We start from the raw sequence: 21,726 nt of genomic DNA, 5'->3' as shown, positions 1-21,726 counted from the left end.
ACTATTGTCCACTGACCACTTTTTCTGTGTCCTGTGTGTGCTACGAATAATCATATAACATGACATTATGACATCTGGCTGGTTTGTTTCACCATTTAGTAGGGATGTACTTGAAAACAAATACGTTATTCGGCAAAGCACAAATAGTGTTTGTTTGTTGTTGTTTTGTTTTTTTTACGAATATTTGTTTCATACAAATATTTTAAAAATTATTTGTTTTTGGGAAGAAAAAAAAAACATGTCAAATACCAGCACACAGGTCAGTTATAGTCGCTATGTCAGTGTCTCTCCTCTGCTCCGCTGTTATGTCTATCAGCAGGTCTCAACGAGGGGAGTCACATCCACCTGCTACATGACGCACATTTCCTTATTTGGACATCACTTTAATTTTCATCTTTAATTTTCTAAAATTAACAGCGTAATAAAAACAAAAACAGGATTTTTAAGCCTCTTTCCACTTGTATTCGAATACAAATACAAATACTTTTGCTGCCTCAACAAATACAGACACAAATACAAATACTGAGCCCTCTGCACATACCTACCATTTAGCCATAGACACATTATCATAACCTTATGTGGTTCTTAAATGTCAATATAATACTTTTTGTTTTACTTTTACTGTATAGTATATGCACATTTATCTATTTTTATCTATATCTATATTTATTTTATGAAAAGCCAATGAGAGAAACCTTCTATGAGATTGAGTAGTAGATAAAAGCATTGTCTGGATAGTACTAGTGGAACAAAGGCTACTGTAGCTCATAAGTGCGTCAGGACTGCAGCTCTCTGTAAACTTCTGCAGATCAAATCAGTCGCAGCATCCGCACCTGTTGACATTTTCCCTCAACGATGACATGACATGACAAATTAGGAAGAAAAAGTTCCCTCGCAAAACAACACCCACTTCCTCAGCAGTGACATTAAAGTCTTCCAGACTGTTTAGATCAGAGTCACAGCGTCTGGTCATCACCAGTAAGGCTGGAATCACTTTTTCTATTGTCAATCCCTGCTGATGATGATGTTGTCTGACATTTTAACTCTCAGCTGGATCTTTGACTTCACTGCAGTTAATCTTTTCTTTCACTGATTATTAGCATGCCAGTAAAATGAGCAGAAATCTGGCCGGATACTGTGTCTTGATCAGTCAGCCAGTAGGTAACTACATGTAAGTGGATGCAGCTTGTCAAAAAAGGACACCAAATTCATTGATTTTTGAGTCGGGATACAGTAGACTGGGATTTAACCAATACCATGTTGTCTGCATGATGTCCTGCAGGATTTCCACTCTTACCAGTAAACACACAGATGCTTCAGTATTAATAATCTAATGATGTCATATATAATAACATATGAGTCAGAGGGACCAAACCACTACTTTTACTTTAATACTTCAACTACATTTTGCTGCTTTACTTAAGTAGGATTTTTCATGCAGAACTTTTACTTGTAATGGAGTATTTTGACATTGCTGCATTGGTACTTTTACTTAAGTAAAGGATCTCAGCACTTCTTTCACTACTGGTTTTAATGCTTAGATGTACTTTCAGTTGGAAATGTTGCGTTTTAATGTGTTTTAATGCCTTTTATACTTGTTGTTTGGTCCTTTTTTAGGTTTTCCTCCTGTCCTTACTCTTCTTTCTTCAGTGAAAGTTGACTCTGCGTTGGTTTGTCTGCCTTGTTGTTGCCTTTTTGTTCTCTTAAACATGGTATTAACATCTTAAAGAGATCATACTGCTAAAAAAAATGGCTAAAAAGGTCAATTAAAAAATTAAAAGTGTAACTAAACTAAAACATAGTAAAGTAAACACTAACTCGACTAATTGGAGCGCTGTGATTGGCTGCTGTCAGTCCACCCGTCATTCCCTCTCTTCACTCTCATGGTCTCTCTGTACCCATCTCTCCTTGCATCTCTCTCACTTACGCTCTCCGTCTGGTATTTCCAGTGTCTCTCGCCCTCTCTCACAGCTGCTCTGTCTCACACCTTTACAAGGAGCTCAGTGCACACATTCCAGCGGTCGCTCTGAAGGATCTGTCTGAATGAAGGGACGCAGCCATCGGTCTGAAATAATGCTGCTCCTGCACATCAGGAATGTGTGAAACCTTGACCATCTTCACACTGTGGAGTCTCAGTAGAAAAACACTCCTGACGCTCATCTACTGTGGTTCTATTTGGCTCTGATGGACTCCTTACAGGCTGTGTTTTACACAGTGGAGTCAGAATACAACAAAAACTATTACAACCACTGCTACTGGTGTTTCTGTCGCTAACACTATCACAAGTACCACTGCAACGGCTTGTACTAATTCTATTCTGCTTCTACTCCAACTATTATCTCTACTACTAATAACAATATTAATAATAAAAACAATAATTATAATCATTTTTTCATTCAAAATGTGTCTTAAGGATTTTAACCCTCCTGTTGTCCTCGGGTCAAATTTGACCCGTTTTCAAATGTTTTTATATCAGAAATATGGATTTCTTTCATCTAATTGCCTGAAAATCGCATGGATGGTAAGTCACTAATGATCACTACTTTCATTGAATTTTGGGTGTTTTATTAAAATTTATAGCATCTGTGGACTTTTGTCCTCCTGAGTCAAAATTGACCCAGGAGGACAAAAGTTGCACGGTCGACTGGAAGACAACAGGAGGGTTAAAGCTGAGGCAGCATCAGCAGACCGAATACTAACTGGAAGACTATTCAAAAGCTGAAGATCCAGTACAGAAAACGCTTAATCACCCTTTGAACTTAACCTGGAACAGCTAACAGGTCTAACCCAGCAGATCTTTTTCGGACAGTAAGGAGTTAAAAGTTCACTGATGTACTCGGGCGCCATGTAAAGCCCATGAGTAGGATTTTAAAATGGAAAGAAACTGGTAACCAGTGCAAAGGGGCTAAAACTGTGGTGATGTGAGAAGAACGTTTGTTCTGCTCAGTCTGAAGCTCCACCAGCAGCAGCAACAGCAGCATTAAAGCAGGTAAACAAAGAGTTATAATAGTTCAGGCATGAAGATATTAAGCATGAAAATTGTTTTGGTATTTGCTAGAAGACAACATGGTTCAGATCTTGGAAAGATTCCTGAGTTGATAAAAAACATGATTGGAATAATTTTTTGGTGTGTTGTTTAAAGTTTAGCTTGCTGTCAAAGATAACACCACCAGTGAACCCACTGCCCTTTAAAGGACCAAGCAGCGGCTGGACTGGTTTATGGAGGTGCTCAGGACTGATGATAAGGACAAAAACATTTGTGACATTCAATCTCTCACACCAGCTAAACAGCCCTGTTTACTTTTTTTTTTTTGTACCGCTCCCATTAATGCTATGACAACCACTTCTACTGCTACTTTTGCTGGTGTTACTCAGCAACTACAACATGGCCAAAACATGGTTGAATTTAGGCTGTTATGGCAACAGCAGCAGTACTGTGGCCCGTTTGAAAAAGAGAGCATTGCTTTCACTAAAGTTTCCCTTGGATGAATAAAAGTTAAAAAAGTAACCAACCACATGAAAGATGTATTATTTGGAGTGAGGCAGAATTGGGATTCTGGCCCAAATGCAACAAATCAGATGTAATCTGCTTGTAGGGATACAGACAGGCGTGGTTGTTGGCTCGCTTGGAGGATGTAAAACCTGAACTCAGTGATTAAGCTCGAGTCTACCACATGGTTACTGTCTCGCTGCATTCTGATGGATTCATCGCTCAGTCCCAGTGCTGTATCATATCATAAATCAAACAAAATCACATGTTATTTGATTAAACTCTTCACGCAAAACTGCTAGGAGTGCACAGCTGTAGAAAAAGATGAATGAAATAGCGAAAGTCTTCTGATTTGATCGACTACAACTGTAGTCGCTGTTTGTGTGTGTGTGTGTGTGTGTGTGTGTGTGTGTGTGTGTGTGCAGGAGGAGGGCGTGGCCTCCAACAGTCTGGAGGAGGAGCTGGAGGTGACCACATACTGGTGGGGGGAGTGGGCCAAGTGGACGGCCTGCACCCGCACCTGTGGAGGAGGAGTGATGGCACAGGAGAGACACTGCCTCAAACAGAGGTCAGTCAGCCTACACACACACACACACACACACACACACACATTAATGCATGTGTTGTACATGCACCTTCTACTTCAGCAGGGGAAACAGTCAACTCCTCCTTTTTGCAAGCAAACTAGAATAAATCAAATTTAATAGATTTAAGCTGAACTGGAGATGACAGATCTCAACCTGATATAATACCTAATATTGTTTCATTATAGCCAATCTTTTGTTTTAAAATATGCTGTTATTTCTCCAAATGTTTGTTTTCTGTCCAAAGAAAGAAAGTTGCTGCTGGGAAGGACAACATGACTTGTACAGGAACCGCTAAGAAATATCACCTCTGCAACACTAAAGTGAGTCACACACTCTTCCAGCTAATTTCTCATCTCTTTGTTTCACGTCTTCATTAAAAAACAAACACAGTCCTTCTGACTGGCTGACAGTGGGAGGACTGTGGTTGTACCGGGCAGCTCTCAGGCCCGACTGTATGTAGCTGTTTGAAAGAGAAGCCGGGCGGGGGCTCGAAAAATGATCGTGCGTGGTCAGAAAAACCGTCCCTGCTCAAATAAACGCTTCAAAAGAATATATTTGTATAACATACTGTCAAACCGAGTCTTAACAAGTGTGAAACAGACCTGTTTTAATGATCTGTGTTGTCTCTCTGTTCTGCAGGAATGCCCTGCCACTGGGAGGAGCTTCAGAGAGGAGCAGTGCTGGTCCTTCAACTCCCAGCTTTACAATGGGAGGAACTATCAGTGGAAACCTCTGTATCCTGGTATAATAACACCCACAAAACGCCATGACAGCCTTTTTTTTTTACCCCAGTAAACGAACCAGAGGTGACTGAGGTCTTTGCTGCTCAACATGCATCGCCTCCAAATCAGTAGCATACATTTATATCGGCTATAATCGAATCGATTTTTATAATAACACAGCTGTCAGTGTGTAATATGTTAGTCGTGGCTCGTAGTGGTGAACCTAAAGAGAATTATCAACGACTCTGCAGCTCCTCTCGGCTTCACGGAGCTTTATAGCGAGTTTCATCTCATTGTTTATCTGTCCGGCAGCAACTTTAACTGCTCAACGCTTTCATAGCTGCGCTGTTTTCAGAAGAAAAGCTCTAAAAAGTCACTACCTGCTCAGCACCAAACAGCAAACAGACACAATCAGCTGTAGACTAGCTGGTGAACATAGTGGAGCATTTAGCAGCTAAAGAGCCAGATATATTTATATTCACCAGGTGGACAGAAACACGTTTGCAAACATATTAGCCGTAATAATTCATAAGGCCATAATAAGGCTGTGGGTTTACTGCAATTTTAAGCTACAACGACGTCCTTAATAATAGCAGAAGTAGCAGAAACAGAAATAGAAATAACAGTAGAAGTAATGCAGGAGTAATAACGTCAGTTGTAGTAAAAGAAATCGTCGTGTTAACTGAAGTGATCAGAAACGTACAATTAAAAGTAGTAATTGTCTCATTTTGAGCGTCGGCGGTAAGAAGACAGTGACCTCTGACCTGTACTGTGCCGTCCATCTCCAGACGACTACGTTCACATCTCCAGTAACCCCTGCGACCTCCACTGCACCACAACCGACGGCCAGAGGCAGCTGATGGTGACGGCGCGAGACGGCACTTCCTGCAAGTACAGCAGCTACCGCGGCGTCTGTGTGGACGGTAAGTGTGAGGTGAGTCCAGCTTCTTATTTACTTTGTACCTGTTTTTACTTCCTCTTAACACATGTACGTGATTTTACTAAACCACAGAATGAAAATGCCGTCGTTATCAACTCCAGTTTCTGTTTTTTAGCGTTGCTGAAGTTTGTGTGACAAACAGACGTGCAGCTGCAGACAAACAAACAAACAAGTATTTAAGTTAGAGGTAACTTTTGCAGTAAAATGGTGATGTGTTTGAACAAACCTTTACTACTAATAAAGGTTTGTTGAGAGCGTTTAAAGGGTATTGAGACATTGGTGTTGGTGTCTTATTTCCAACAAGACTCAAAATAAAACTATTTATTCATTTCTTGCACTACAATGTAATGTGCTGTCATTTTTATTCTCCTGTTTTATTCTTTTTTTAGTTTAATATGTTTTATTTTACTGTTCCTATGTAAATGTTTTAAATGTCTTTTTATTTTGTCTTTTTTTTTGTTTATCTTAATGTTAATGTCTATTATGTCTCATGTAAACTACTTCAGATTTCCTCGTTGTTGAAAGCTTCTATAAAAATAAACTGCATGACTTTTCATAAACATTCTACTGTTAAATGTTTTGAGTGTTTAAAAAATGAAAAATAAAATCAGATTTGGTTATTTGTTTTCTCCCTTGGCATCGCAACAGTTTCTCCTGTCCTCTTTAGATACAATAACTGTCAGTCAAACGCAATATTTAATAAGAAACAGCCGCGTCAAGCTCTATGAAAATTATTTTTTACACAAAAGATTACTCATATGCTTTAAAAACAACACATTTGTTTGTGACCAGTGTTTATTTCCATTTGATAACATGTGTTCATAATTTGAACTTTCTAAAGGCTGAAAGAAAACGCAGAAACATCTGATGTGACGGCATGAAATAAAGATGACAACACACACACACAAAAAAAAAAACCTTTATATAAAAAACTGAACACAGTATGTTGACAGTAAACATGAAGAGTTGAAGTGTCAGTAACACAGATCAGTGATTTCTTTTAAGTCTCTTCTTAAAACATACTTTTATCAGAGAGCCTTTTGAACTGTCTTTTAGTTTTGTTTTTATTTCTTTTAAATATTTCTCTCGTTTTATCTTACACTAAATTGGTTTTCTCTGTTTTTTTTAAAAACCTAATGATTTTATGATTTGTCTGTTTTGTATTTTACTGCCTTTGTGAAGCATTTTGTTCACTTTATTCTTAAGATGAATCATTTAATGTCACACGTAATGTTTTTCAATCACTTTCCCAAAAGACGGAACAACTGAATCAATATTATCATTAGAAATACTTCTGCGTTGTTACAAGTAATTCAATATGTTTATAATTCATTCGTGATATTTTTTATTCCATCCTCTCTACTTCCACTTCCTTCTTCTTCGCTGCTCAGCCGATCGGATGTGACGGCGTGCTCTTCTCCTCCAACATCCTGGATAAGTGCGGCGTCTGCCAGGGCGACGGCAGCAGCTGCAGCAGAGTCACCGGAAACTTCCGCCGCGGCGCCACGACTCTGGGTGAACGTCGCTTCCTGTCTGACCACAAAAGTTTTAAAGAAATATTTATTCTGAGATTTACGTTTTAATATCTGGATGTTAACACCTAAACATTTAGAGAGAAACTGAGTTGATTGCAGTCATTATGAGATAAATAAGTTGACGCTCACCTTTTGCTGTTTCCTGTCGTCAAGGTTACTCCTTTATCACTCAAATCCCTGAAGGATCATGGGACATCCAGATCATTGAGAGGAAAAAGTCTGCTGATGTTCTAGGTTGGCATTTGCTAGTATCTACAGTATATCTGTGTCTTGATTTCATATATTATGCTCTCAGAAAGACAAGCGTTTAATGGAAATGGTTCGTTTTTACTAGAATTTTTACTTTTTACTCAAACTAGAATCTGAGTTTTGCGTTTCTCTCGTTTCCCAGCTGTGACCGATCAGGCCGGCAACTTCTTCTTCAACGGGGCCTACAAGGTGGACAGTCCCCAGAACTTCCACGCTGCAGGCACCGTCTTCAAGTACCGCCGACCCATGGACGTGTATGAGACCGGGATCGAGTACATTGTCGCCAAAGGGCCCATTGACCAGGCCATCAATATCCTGGTACAACTCTCCTTCCTCCCTCTGTCCACCAGTCTCACTTTAACTCCTCCTCTTCCTCCTCATCTTTTGCCTCTTCATCTTCAAACTTCATGTGTAATAGGAGATAACAGTAACAGTCAGCAACTACACTGTAAATTAAACTGGGAAGTTACCATGTAAACACCGCTACAGTGGTAAAGAGTTGTTGTGCAACTGATTGCTCAAACGGATTCAGAGAGAATTTAGGAAACGTTTTACTGGCTGTTGAAGTCCAAACAAATGAAAATCAATATAAAAGCAATAGACAAGGTTTTTTTCCGGTTTTTGGCTGGACTGCAACAGCGGGGCCACGAATGTCTGTCACTGACTGAGTGATGAAATTACACTAATGGTCGGCCAAAGGCAGCCAAAGCTAAGTATCCCAGAATGCATTTTGCACCAACCGACAGCAGTGGTGGAGATTAAACTGTTGTAATTTTCACTGTCGGACTGTTCATATGTCAGTTTATTGAATTCTAATATTTTTTCAGGCTAGAAAGTAAACATTTAAATTCCCAATATGTGGTCAGTTTATCCAAATAACGCCTATTTGCTCCGGCACGAGACGTGAGGAGCTGCTGGCCGGGTGTCAGCTACTAGCACTCTATGGTGAGCTCATAGTGCCACGATTACCCACTGAAGGAGACTCTGTCATGTGACATTTACGTGAGAAGAGGATCTGTGCGTCGCCAGTTCTGTCAATTTCCACATGTTACATGCGTCTAGTGTCTTTTCAAAATAAAGCATTTCCAGGTTCATAGTAAATAAAATAAAAAAGGAAACACACTGTGTTGGGGTCTGAAGGATAAATTATCGATAGGCTGAGGTTGGTTGAAGTCAAGCTTCTCTTTAATTCAAACAGAACATATGTAACAGACACAGTTAGCATTAATGATTAACCTGATAGTTACTGCATTAAAACTATTTTCGGGCTGTGGGTAAATGAAATAATTTATAAAACTCACTGAAAAAAAAGCTTCAATCTTAACTCAACCCTTCTTTCAACAGCACCATATAGACTACACTCAAAATCTGGCACAATGTATTTTATGTATTTTTAATGTTTTTTCTTATGTGTGCAGCAACTTGAGTCACAACTACTTTATCAAAAGTGCTTTACTAATAAATAAACAAAACAAACATCTTAAAAATGCTGCCGTCTGATGGTAACCAGACGACATACAAATTAAAAGCCCTCTAGCGTGAATGTAACGTAATAAAATCAAATTATTTACACAAACTTCCAGAGGCAAGAATATCCTTTGATATCTCAAAGCGTCTGCATCAGCGTGTGGCTGACTCTGAGGGCTCGTAGGGTTTTTTTCTTTCTTAATTTGCAGTACTTTTTACATGTTTAATTTGTTTTATTACCTAAATCCTTCTCTAAAGGCCAGTGGAACTCATCTACACCACTTTGTTCGGTGTAGTAACCTCCTCTGTGTCTGTAAAGGAACTCTGACCCCCCTGCCCTCCTACCTCTAACCCCCCCCCTGTGAATGTGCACATTAATGAAAGGCAAAAAGTTACTCCTAATTACACTGTAATATTCAACTGAATCTCCCTAAATCCCTTTAAATTACAGAAACAAAGACATATTTGTTGTTATGGCCTTGGCAGTCCTCGCTGGCTAATTGTATAATAAGAAGCCCAGGATTTTAAGCTTAAGGCTGCTGTTCTTAACTCTTGAACTTCATAAAGGTCACTCTGATTAAGACTGCTGACTCATGAAGCAGCTTTTTGGCAGAGCAGCAGAGACTGCCAACACTTACAGCAACAACAGACAAAAGTGAAAACAGAGTCTGGTCAGATATTTCCTGGCAGCGAGATGCTCTTGTGTGATTAAAGATGTGATGTTGTAGGAGTGAAGCCCCTGCAGCCCATTAGAGATGCCCAAAATAGGTGTGTCATTGCCTTTTTTTTTTTTTTTTAAGAGTGCCTGTCTAATGGCTAAGATGTAAATATAATGCAGACATGATTGTGAGTCTGTGTCTCGCTCTGATTGAGTGCAGGCCTTGTGTTCTGACAGTGGCCATATATCCCGAACAGCATCCACATCACGAGCCAGGTTTGATAGATCTCTCTGCAGGATGCTGGAACACAGAGCTGCTCGCAGACGCTCGCTGTGACTCTGCTGGTTCATCTCTGCTCTCACGGAGCTTTTATCATCAGATGGACCCGCAGGAGTCTGGATGATATCTGATATTTATCTCTCGTCATATGGATCAGACTGTCCTGGATGCTTAGTGAGCCAAGATGCATGCAAACTGCAAAATATCTTCTTGTCAAGTCAATGTTTTGACTTTACTTGAGTGTATTGTTTCAATTACTACCTTAAATCAAGTTTTATTGTCCTTGATTCGGGTGCATTAACCAGCCTTAGTGTTCCTTTTAGAAGATACAGACACTAATCTATAGAAAAGTAATGAAACTAGTAGATATCTGTCCGAAACTTGCTGCATAAGATGATTTTTATACTTATTTTAAGAAAATAAGGTATCTTATTATTTAGATGTGTTCATTCATACTGTAAATAAAAAGTCCACCTTTGACCTTTGAGTGTTTTGTCAGATGAAAAAAGGGCAGTGGTATTATTTTAAACACACTGTCCACCTTAAAGTTTACATTTTATACTGTATTCTGTTATATTTAGATTTAAATTTTTGTGTTTTTAATCAAGAGTGCACCTGGTTCAAGTATTTCATTGTATAAATCCCTGTGGTTTATATACAGACGACAATAAATCAGACCTCAAATTGAATTTTAATTTAAATATGAGGATGCATCGCTCTGTATAATTATATCTCCTTTCAGGACAGGTTCACAGTTTTCTCAAGTGTGTCTTTAAGCAACAGTCAGGTGTCCATATGAACACTGAAACAGGTTTTCCTCACTGTAATCATTCCTCCTGTTCGTACTGGCTATTAGAAGTAGAAGTCAAATGTGCTTTCAGTGTAATTGATGGAGGAAAAAATCCACAGTCCTTGTTTTGATCAAAAATCCACAAATAAACTGGATGTCTTCCACAGTTACAGTCTTTTTAGTAAAAAATGTCCCTCTTTGTGTCTCGAAGGACAGTGTTTTCCTCTTCAGCTGCAGTGGAAGGATCATAACAAAAAGAGGGAATTTGGCACTAAAAAGACTTTAACTTTGAAAGATTTTGACTTGATTTGACTCATTTGGACAGTGAAGCTTCATATTAGCTTCAGATGAACTTTTAAATACATTTTTGCACAGAAGGAGGACTGTGATTTGGGCTCCTGACTGTTGTTTTAGGACAGAACTTAAAAACTGTGAACTTGTCCTTTGAGTACATGTAAACGCGCTGACTGAAGGTTATTGGTGTAGAGGTGATCGATGACAGGGTTTCATAAAGTTGAAGGGGGAGGAGGGAAGTCTGAGGCTGAAAAGGGAAAAAAAAGAGCCAGTGTCAACATGACAATGAGAGACAAAAGTTTCAGAGTTGTTGTGTGAACAGAATGAACTAAACATGAAGTTGAACATGAGGTTGGACAGAAATAACAGACTCTCTGTACAAAGAATTTAATTGTAAATTTGCTTCAGTTTGTATTGATCCTGGTTTTGTTTCTGACTTTCCTTGTTACTTACTTACTTTAAGCCTGTGACCCCACTTTGGGCATAGGCCGCCAACAAAGGCTCTCCAGGCATCCCGGTCCTGGGCCAATTTCTCCAGCTGTCCCCATGTATGGCCAGTTCTCTTCACGTCTGCCTCCAGGTCACGGCGCCAGGTGTTTCTTGGTCTGGCTCTTTTCCTTTTCCCTTGTGGATTCCAAAAGAGAGTATGTCTTGTGGTGCTGGATGTGGACTTGTGAAGAGTGTGACCAATCCGTCTCCGTCAGCGTCTTTGGAGGATTTCTTCCTCTGCATGCTGCTGTCTTGTTAGCTACTCTGCTTGTTACTGGTCTTTATGCAATATGAAATAACCTGATCTTTAGTTTCATTTCTCACTCTCCTCTCATCACTCAGGTGTGGAACCAGAACGGTCGCACGCCGTACATCACCTACGAATACACCGTCCTCCGAGACTCCCTGCCCCCTGTCCCACCTCCTCCTGTCTACACTGGAACGGACACCTCAGCCGGGGAAGTCTCTGTGGAGGTGGGAGGTATGCTGGCCCCCAACAGCAGCCTTTACGACCAGACAGCCCCCGACGGCCAGTTAGAGCCGGGAGGTGGCGACGGACAGAAGGGCCAAGAGACCAACGAGGTGTATGAGGAGACGGCGGACATCGACTGCGACCAGGATGGAGTACCTGCACCAAAATTTACAGGTAGGGACTGCTGCATGTAACACCTTTGATATGTCTGGTTGTGTGACTCTGAAACATTTCAGACACCATATCTCACAAGACAGTAACACTGCCAGGGTCAGAAGCGTAAGGGTTTGATTTCTACCAAAATCCTAAAAATGTATGCATTGAAGGTAGAAAGGCTACAACTATTTTAATGCCCATCACAGTTTTCCTGGAGCCCTTCAAATTCCTTGTTTTGTCTGACCAGCAGACCAAAACCCAAATATATTCAGTGTACAATAATATAAAAACAGAGAGAAACAGCAAATCACAGTTTTTGATTTATAACTGACTTAAATTACTTGATTATCGAAACCGATTAATTTTCTGTCATTCAGCTACTTGGTTAATTGGCTAATCGTTTCAGTACTAGATGGAAGTACTTTCAATTACTTTCTGGAGATGTTTTTACCCTCATACTGAAGATGAATAATGTGCTGTATGCTCGGTTCAAGGCATCAAGGGTAAATGGACTGCACTATGTATCGCTTTTTTACCTTAACTGACAAAGTGATTTATGATTTGTGCAGTTTGTGCAGCTACCTTAACCCTAACCCTAACCCCAACCCTAACCCTAATCCCTAACCCCTAACCCTAACCCTAACCCCTAACCCTAACCCCAACCCTAACCTAACCAATTCATGCCTAACCCTAACATTAACCTAATCTCAATTGACACCTTACCCCTAACCTTAACCAGGACCTCGGAAATGACATTTTGCCGCATTAGGACCAGGTTTTGGTCCCCATGAGGACTGTTGGTCCCAATAAGGTCAGTGTTTATACCAGAAACGGTCTCCACAAGGTAACAAAAACACGTACCAACACGTACGCACCAATGGCAGTAGAGCTGCCATGCAAGGCACCGGTCTGTCCATAGGTTCAGTGTCTGGCTCAAGGACAACCTATCTATCTATCTATTGGTCTATCTATCTATCTATCTATCTATTGGTCTATCTATCTATCTATCTATCTATTGGTCTATCTATCTATCTATCTATCTATCTATTGGTCTATCTATCTAAACCCTTGGTGGTCAAGGTTAAATTGAAGATATTTGTCTTTATCTAATCAAGTCAAGTCAAGTTATTTGTACAGCCCGTTGTCACAAATTACATATTTGCCTCATGGGGCTTTACAATCTGTACACCAATACAACATTCTCTATTCTTAGACCCTCGATTCGGAAAAGGAAAAACTTCCCCCCAAAACTTCCCCCATGGACAGACCATGTGACCTCTGATGACCTAGATTTATACTCTTAAATATTAGAGGTCATAGACAGGCTGAACTAATCATCTGTGAGATTTTCAAATGAATCTGCCAACAACTTCGGTAATAAGAGGTCATTGCTTTGATGTTCAATAAAGCCTTGACACAAACACCAATGTAACAGTAAGGAACACAGTGTAGATTACAGCAAATAAACAGTGTTGCAGATCCTCTGAGAAATAGGTCTGATACTTTTTCCTCTATGTCTGCTTGTGCCAAATAGTGACATATTCTGTATGAGCACTACTCTCCTCACTGTGACATATACAGTATCCAAAACAGCCCTTTCATCATGCCAGTGCACTTAAGCCATCAGCGCTCTGCTCGCTCTTTTATCGCGTGCCATCTGCCACACCGCTCACCTGAGAGCTATAAGGGGAAGTTATTAATGTAACTCCTCACTCCCCGCTGTGCTGAGCTTCCTCGTGGGGAACAATGAGGTCAAAACCTAAATGTCAAATATCACACTGTATCTATTTCAGTCCAGTTATTACAGTTGGTTGACTGAGATATGCTCCTGGTAACGATGAAACGGTGGAAGTGTTTACCTTTTTTAACATTAATCAACAAACATTTTTGATTAGGATTCATTAAATTAGATTATTAAAGAGTTGTGAGCAACACGTGTACTGATCAGGACTGTTTCTAAATTAAACTTAAACTTATATTTGACATTTCTGAACCGTAATTTCTCGTAACTTATCAACAGCCATACTAAAACACTGGTGACAAGCTAATATGCTGTGCTGATATATTGATCGGATGCCGAGAGAGAGAAAAAGAGTGTGTGAGAAAGGGAAAGAAACCTAAAAACTCAGAGGGTGGTTCTGTGGTCCGTTGGTAGATGAGACGAAACAGGTCAGATTTTTAATCCTCTCTCTCTCTGAGACTCTTTTCCTCTGTGTGTGTGTGTGTGTGTGTGTGTGTGTGTGTGTGTGTGTGTGTGTGTGTGTGTGTGTGTGTGTGTGTGTGTGTGTGTGTTTGTGTGTGTGTGATGGCCTTTTAGAGCTCTGAATTATTCATGCTACAGACACATAAAGAGGATCAGGAGCAGATGAAAAATTCAGTTTTGCGGTGTGTTCTCCTTTTAAAAATGGCTGCATCACAAACATGAGCGGTAATGGCCTTCCTGCGGGCTCTTAGCTCGCTCAGCTGACTGCCGAGGCCATTACACCACCGCTTTGGGTGGTGAGATGAGATGGAGAGGTGCTTGAAAGGCTCATCATGCACTTTCTACACAGACTGATGTCATACTACACACCACATGCTGAGTTTCTCTTCTCATTTTCTTTCTTCTTATCTCTCTCTGATATTTTTTATTTCATTCAGTCTTTTAGAAATTTCCTGCAAAAAATGTTGTTTTAAATTATGAGCTCTGGAGTTAAATGTATAGTACAGACCAGCACATACCTACTTATCAGCCTGTGAATAAATCCTTCCTTTGTGATGCTTATATTGCTCAGTTTTTGATGCCTGTGTCAGATCGAAGTTGTCTCAACTCTGTGGTTATCTATAAGACCAGTGGTGGTGGTGATGGTGATCTATTGGACTGCATTACATTGAGGCCTTCTAGCCCCCATTAGAAACCCAGTTAAAAAAACCCTTAACGTACATGTACATTTTCATGTATGTCTTGAAACAACAGTCAGATCCTCTTCAAACATGCTTTTAATGTAAGTGATTGTTGTTTTTAAATATATGGACTTTTCTTTATAGTTTAATTAGTCCAACACTATGTTTTTTTTTAATTATTTGGCTTAATTCTTCTTGGGTTTTGTCTAAAAACAAATAAAATTGTATTAAATGGACAGGATTTGTAATGACATAACATTTAGTGATATTGACCTGGAGTGGACTCAGTTTTGTTATATACTGTAAATTCAAAGACTGAACTTTATAAGATTCACAGAGACAGAATGTTTTGCAGGGCTGTTGAATTGGCATTAGGTTGTACAGCTGTACTTAATAAAGTGGTGCCTTAGTGTACAAGAAATGAATTCCCACTGAAAACAAATATGGGCCAGACAACAGCTGCAAGTCACTCAAGCCAAGCTGAATATGTAAATTAGTACAAACATGCTTAAAAACTACTTCACAGTTTGTGCTTTGAATAAAGATGTATTTTTGCACTTTTGTCCATCAGAAGGAAATAGCAGCCATACAGGAAGCACTGCTCACCCTGCCCCTGCCGGGGGGCCCCTGGACGCAGGACCAGACTCCCCAAACCTCATCTGGAGGGTCCTCCTGGATGGCCGAATAGGCCCAGATGAGCTGCTTATTAACATCTCAACCAATCAGCTGCTGACAGAAGGAGACAGTTTGTTCTCATCGGAAGTGGGACCAGTGGAGGTTGAACTGAGCAGCCTGGAGCGAGACAGTCTGAATGACACGTTGGAGTTCACTCTGGGTCGCAAACGCAACGACAGCGGAGATGCTCCCTATCAGAACAAAACAGTGCAGAGTGGTGGGAGGACCTCCAGCCGCTCCAACAGAACCAGGTAATCCAACTTAAAAAACAAAGTACATCAAATCTGAACTGAGTTTGTCTAAAGCTTACACACAGCAGAGTTCTACTGTTCACAGTTTCAATCAGGTTTGGGCTCCCAAAAAGCCTTTTCCATTCAGAGAACTGGACACTCGTTTCCTCTAAAGACTTCCTCGGAGACACAGTAGCCAAATGAACACAGGCGGTGAAGGAGGCAGCAAGACAAGACAACAACACAGGGAAGCGAGCAGCAGCGAGAACATTGAAAGGCAGCAGGAGAAGCAGACGGAACAATGAAAAACACAGGCAGGTGCAGTAAGCCAGACAGGCAGAATATCAGGTAGAAAACAAAACATGCAGTGAGGCAGGAAGGGCAGAAAAAAGCGAGTGAGACGGTGAGAAAAAGACAAGAAACAAAGCAAGACGACAGGAGTGCAGGCAGCAAGGCGAGCAAGTAGAGGAAAGTATTGTACCAGGCAGACAAGTAGACAAACAACCAGTTACAAAGAAAAGCAGCAAGACAGATTTATTACGAGGCAATTAAGACAGATAGACAGGTAGGAAAAACAGCCAGCTAGGATTGCAGACAAACAGACAGGTAGACAGACAACAGTAGAACAGACTGATATGTGGTTTGTCAAGCAACAGAGTAGTTAGATTGATATGCAGGCAGTGAGGCTGGTAAATAGGTAGATATACACACTGTAAAGCTATTAGGCAGGTTGACAGACAGGCAGTAAGGCAGCGAGACAGAAAACACAGTTAGACAGGTAGAAGGGCAGTAAAATGGTGAAGACAAGTAGACTGCCTGGTTGTGAGGCAGTAGGCACTGTAGATAAGCAGACAGTAAGGTAAACAAGTAGATAAACAGGCAGAGACAGAGAGGTACATATACACTACAGGCAGTAAGACAGGTAGATATACAGGCTGAAAGTGAGGCAGACAGGTAGATATACAGGCTGAAAGTGAGGCAGACAGGTAGATGTACAGGCTGTAAAGAGACAGACAGGTAGATAAATAGGCTGTAAAGAGACAGACAGGTAGATATACAGGCTGTAAAGAGGCAGACAGGTAGGTAAACAGGCTGTAAAGAGACAGACAGGTAGATATACAGGCTGTAAAGAGACAGACAGGTAGGTAAACAGGCTGTAAAGAGACAGACAGGTACGTAAACAGGCTGTAAAGAGACAGACAGGTACATAAAAAGGCTGTAAAGAGACAGACAGGTAGATATACAGGCTGTAAAGAGACAGACAGGTAGATAAACAGACTGTAAAGAGACAGACAGGTACGTAAACAGGCTGTAAAGAGACAGACAGGTAGATATACAGGCTGTAAAGAGACAGACAGGTAGATATACAGGCTGTAAAGAGACAGACAGGTAGATATACAGACTGTAAAGAGACAGACAGGTAGATAAACAGGCTGTAAAGAGACAGACAGGTACGTAAACAGGCTGTAAAGAGACAGACAGGTACGTAAACAGGCTGTAAAGAGACAGACAGGTAGATATACAGGCTGTAAAGAGACAGACAGGTAGATATACAGACTGTAAAGAGACAGACAGGTAGATAAACAGGCTGTAAAGAGACAGACAGGTACGTAAACAGGCTGTAAAGAGACAGACAGGTAGATAAACAGACTGTAAAGAGACAGACAGGTAGATATACAGGCTGTAAAGAGACAGACAGGTAGACCTGGCAGGTTTTTGCATTCATCATATTTATAATTCATGTTGACTTTGCTGCTCTGTGTCCAAACACGGCTTCACCAGTTCTGCAGCCAGCAGCTATAAAACACACGATGACACGCCCTTTCCTCTGAGAGACAGAGAGAGAGAGAGGAGAGGAAACGAGCCGAGCAGAGGAGCTCAGAGGGGGGGAGCGGGGAAATGCAGCCACACTTAGAAACAAATAATTCAAGGTATTCGCAAGAAAAGTGAAAAATATGATGCAAAGGGGAAGAGTGTTTCTGTCAGACTGGAGTCACCTCTGGGGAGAAAATAATGTGCAGGAATCAGTCTGGCTTACATGGAGAGATGCCGGCGAGGTATAACTCAAAGTGCCTGTGATTTTTAAATAAACGTCTGGAGGCTGGCGGAGGCAACGACCGGTGTTATGACAAGAATGTGCACATGACTTTTATGTGATGTGATGAAAAAACAAACTGCATCTGCTGGGACGCAGGCTGTGAATCAGCTGTCACACTGTGGTCGTCTGAGGCCTGGGAGACTCTCTCACTGTGTGAGTGTGTGCTTCACGCTCTGCACTTCTAGTATATCCTTAAATATCCTTAAAGGAATATTTCACTGAAAATCTATCATTTAACTCTTACAATGTGGCTCTGAAAAAGTCGTACTGTAGTCAGTTTGGATTCACAGCAGTTACAACGGTTCATTTTATAGACACTTAAAACCACTCCTGCGCTGGGCCCCGTTCTTTAGATAAACGAGTTACCCAGATTAGACTGTTGACGATTTGACACAAATCTGGATCTTTTGGTTCTTTGAAGCTGGCTTGAAATTCATCTGGAACTGTCGCAACAATTCCTTAAGCCCAAACCTGCAAAAGTACAGCTTATGGACAGTTCAATAAGGAGAGATCAATTGGAAGTGCATAACAATATTTATTGATGTGACAAAAAAGAGTTTTGATAGGATAGGATCCCCCCCCACCCCCTCTCAAAGTCTATACACTGGTGGTGGTGGATGAAAACCTTTGGATGAGTCTCTCTGGATACCATGGAGGTCATGGTGGTGATGGGCAGGAGGTGGGTTGTGCAATAGTGCGTCTAAAAGACAGAATGACATATATGCAGCAATATTTAAAGAGCAGCATCTGGAGGCTGATTGGCTTGAGGAAGGAAGGACGGAGAAAGATCACTGGTCAGGTGTGGTGACGTCAGAATTGTGAATGAAGGGATTTTGACAGCGTGGGAAAGCAGAAGTGACAGAGAGGAACAGAAAAAGGAGGGAAATACACATTCACTCATAGTGGAATATACGCAGAATGGTATATTTAAACACTAAATTAATTTCAGAATTCAGTTGCTGTAAATTGTTTATGTAATTGAAGCTGCTTTTTGGTAGTTTTAGTATGGTTTAATTTTCATGGCGGGTTGATATTTATCACTTAAACGTCTCTTGCATGTCCAATGAGGAGAACCTGACCAGTCATGCATCCAACAACACTCCCAGTCTGACCACATTCACCAGTATCGTCTGATAGTTTAACAGGGTGTATGTAGAACCAATGTAGAACTTTTCAGGTTTCAACTCTACTCATTTTGTTCCTATTAGCTAAGATAACTTCATCCAGGATTAACAAATCAATCCTCAAACTGCAATCAAAGAACCAAACTAGCTGTATGAGAATTAACAGGATTATTTTAGTCTGATAACAGCATGTTAACAGCGCCCTGCACTATCATCCGCTTCTCCACTGACTAAATACACAGTTTCTGTTAATTATCGTTTGTGTTTGTGTTCAGAGGGAATCAGAGATTCTACCAGAAGAACCTGAAGCTGAGTCCTGCTGACATGTACCGCTGGAAACTTTCCTCTCAGGAGCCGTGCAGCATGACCTGCTCTATAGGTACAAAAAGTTCATAAACACCCTCATCATCACTGAACATCAAACCAAACAGACTGCAGGAGTGATGCACTGTAGCTGTAACATTTCTGCTACGAGATGCTATGTCGTTTGTCTCTTCCAGGAGTGTCCAAGTCCTTCGTCTCATGCGTTCGTTACGACGGCATCGAGGTGCACGACATGTACTGCGACGCTCTGACCAGACCGGAGCCGGTTCACGACTTCTGCATCGGGAGAGAATGTCAGCCCAGGTACCATCCAGGAGCAAAACATCTGGATAAATCTGAACGAAATAAATAATTCAGATACCTCGACTCAGGCTCATCTGCCGTTACCGATGCAGCGTATCGGATCGTACATCCTTAGATCCACACAGTGTGCAGTAGCTCACTCATGAGCTAAAAAAGTTATTTTAACATTTGCATGTTAATTATTTTCTTGCTGCTGTAACTGCCCTCATGGCGCTGTAGCCAGTTCATATTTTTCTTTCATTCTTACCTTTTAATTCTTTGACACTCTTAGCTGCAGCTGCTGGGAGTTTCATGTAATCTAATACAAACACGAGACTCCCTGATTAGTGTCTAATATGACTCTAAATATAATAGATCGTATTTTGATCTGAACCGAGCTGATCAGATTGGATCACATCTGGTCTTTCAGGTGGGAGGCGAGCAGCTGGAGCGAGTGTTCCAGGACCTGCGGGGAAGGTTTCCAGTTTCGTCAGGTGCGCTGCTGGAAGATGCTCTCGCCCGGCCTGGACAGCTCGGTCTACAGCGACCTCTGCACCATGACCGACCTGGAGAGACCCATGGAGAGACGAGCCTGCAAGAGCCCCGCCTGCGGCCCGCAGTGGGAGGTGGCCGAGTGGACCGAGGTACATCTGTTGGGTGGAAACTAGATCATTTAAAGATAGTCGAGCAGAGTTTTTTCTTATTTTGTTGCTCAAGAAAATGATTTTTAGTATTTTTTTCAACCAGTTTCCCTCCTTTGGATTTTTTTTCCTGGTTTTTAATCATTTTGATTTTTTGTTATGTTTGATTTTTTGAAGAAAGGCACCTGAAATGATCTCCCCCATAACTCAGAGGGACTTATTTTTCTTGAAGTGCAGACATCTCTCTCTTGCACTTGTCAGGCTCTGGTTTAGCAGCTGCAGTCTTATGATTGTCTGATTGTGGTCACTGATGGATTCTCCAGAGAGACTTACGAGACACCAAAAACCTTAGATGTGATTTGGGCCAATAAGGTTTGAAAAACAACATAGAAACATTATTTATATGCAAAACTCACTGATCATTCTTAACCATAACCAGCCATTAATTCACACTAAATCAGTCGTTTCCACTGCATTTTAAATGCAATTCCTGAAAACATTTATTATGATTGTTATTTTATTATCTTGTGTTATTTCACATGAAGTCTCGCAGCAGTCACTCGCCCTGTTTTCAAAAGTAAGTTGTAAATATTTCACCTTTTTTAAAATTTATATGCTGTATCAAACAAGAACTAATTCAGAGGTTCAGCAACACAAACCGCAGTAAAAACAACTACAACAGCTTATATTAGAGTGCAGAGTTAGTTATCTGGATTATGATTTAAAGGATTAATTGTAATCTCTGGATTCTTCAGATCAGATGGTGTCTTGTACATTTAAAGTGGAGATTACATGAAAGGTGTCTTGAGTCTTTTCAAAAGCTAAATGTTTCCCTAAAGTGCTTCAGAACAGTGATTCCCTGATTACAGACCTGCCTGTTGCATTAATACTACATGAATATATATATATATATATATATATATTTTACTACATATGCAGTTTGAATGTGTGTCTCTGTGTGTCTCTTCTCGCTCCAGTGTCCTGCTAAATGTGGCCGCAGAGCCCAGGTGACCCGTGATGTCCGCTGCTCTGATGAAACCAGACCATGTGACCCGATGACCAGACCACTAAATATCAAAAACTGCACCGGTCCGCCCTGCGAACGCCACTGGACCGTGTCTGAGTGGGGGCCTGTGAGTGTGTCTTTACTCTCTAAATACAATAAACATAGTATGTAATGACAGTATCTGGATTGTTCCCTCAGATTAATGGTTCCCAAACTAGGGTTCCCCCCACAAGGGGTCACTGGATTCATCTAAGGGGTCACGAGATGACAGGACACGTCAGCTTTCCTCCACTTTTTGCTTTATGTACAGCAAATTACTTTACTTTATCTCTTC

General features: G+C 40.8%; 1 protein-coding gene across 1 annotated transcript in view; it reads left to right on the top strand.

Annotated features, from left to right (window-relative positions):
- The window catches only part of adamtsl2 (ADAMTS-like 2), a 47,252-nt gene that overhangs the window by 17,374 nt on the left and 8,152 nt on the right, over positions 1 to 21,726 (top strand). The window contains exons 3-15 of the mRNA XM_044333109.1: positions 3,916 to 4,058; positions 4,322 to 4,397; positions 4,717 to 4,819; positions 5,588 to 5,733; positions 7,131 to 7,254; positions 7,428 to 7,508; positions 7,666 to 7,841; positions 11,844 to 12,147; positions 15,584 to 15,938; positions 19,415 to 19,518; positions 19,640 to 19,766; positions 20,176 to 20,389; positions 21,364 to 21,519. Coding sequence (XP_044189044.1) covers positions 3,916 to 4,058; positions 4,322 to 4,397; positions 4,717 to 4,819; positions 5,588 to 5,733; positions 7,131 to 7,254; positions 7,428 to 7,508; positions 7,666 to 7,841; positions 11,844 to 12,147; positions 15,584 to 15,938; positions 19,415 to 19,518; positions 19,640 to 19,766; positions 20,176 to 20,389; positions 21,364 to 21,519 — 2,109 coding nt within the window. The remainder of the gene's footprint in view (positions 1 to 3,915; positions 4,059 to 4,321; positions 4,398 to 4,716; positions 4,820 to 5,587; positions 5,734 to 7,130; positions 7,255 to 7,427; positions 7,509 to 7,665; positions 7,842 to 11,843; positions 12,148 to 15,583; positions 15,939 to 19,414; positions 19,519 to 19,639; positions 19,767 to 20,175; positions 20,390 to 21,363; positions 21,520 to 21,726) is intronic.

Source organism: Thunnus albacares, chromosome 2, assembly GCF_914725855.1.
Source record: "Thunnus albacares chromosome 2, fThuAlb1.1, whole genome shotgun sequence".
Taxonomy (NCBI): domain Eukaryota; kingdom Metazoa; phylum Chordata; class Actinopteri; order Scombriformes; family Scombridae; genus Thunnus; species Thunnus albacares.
Note: the sequence above shows the minus strand (reverse complement) of the source record. Positions and strands in the feature narration are given on the sequence as shown.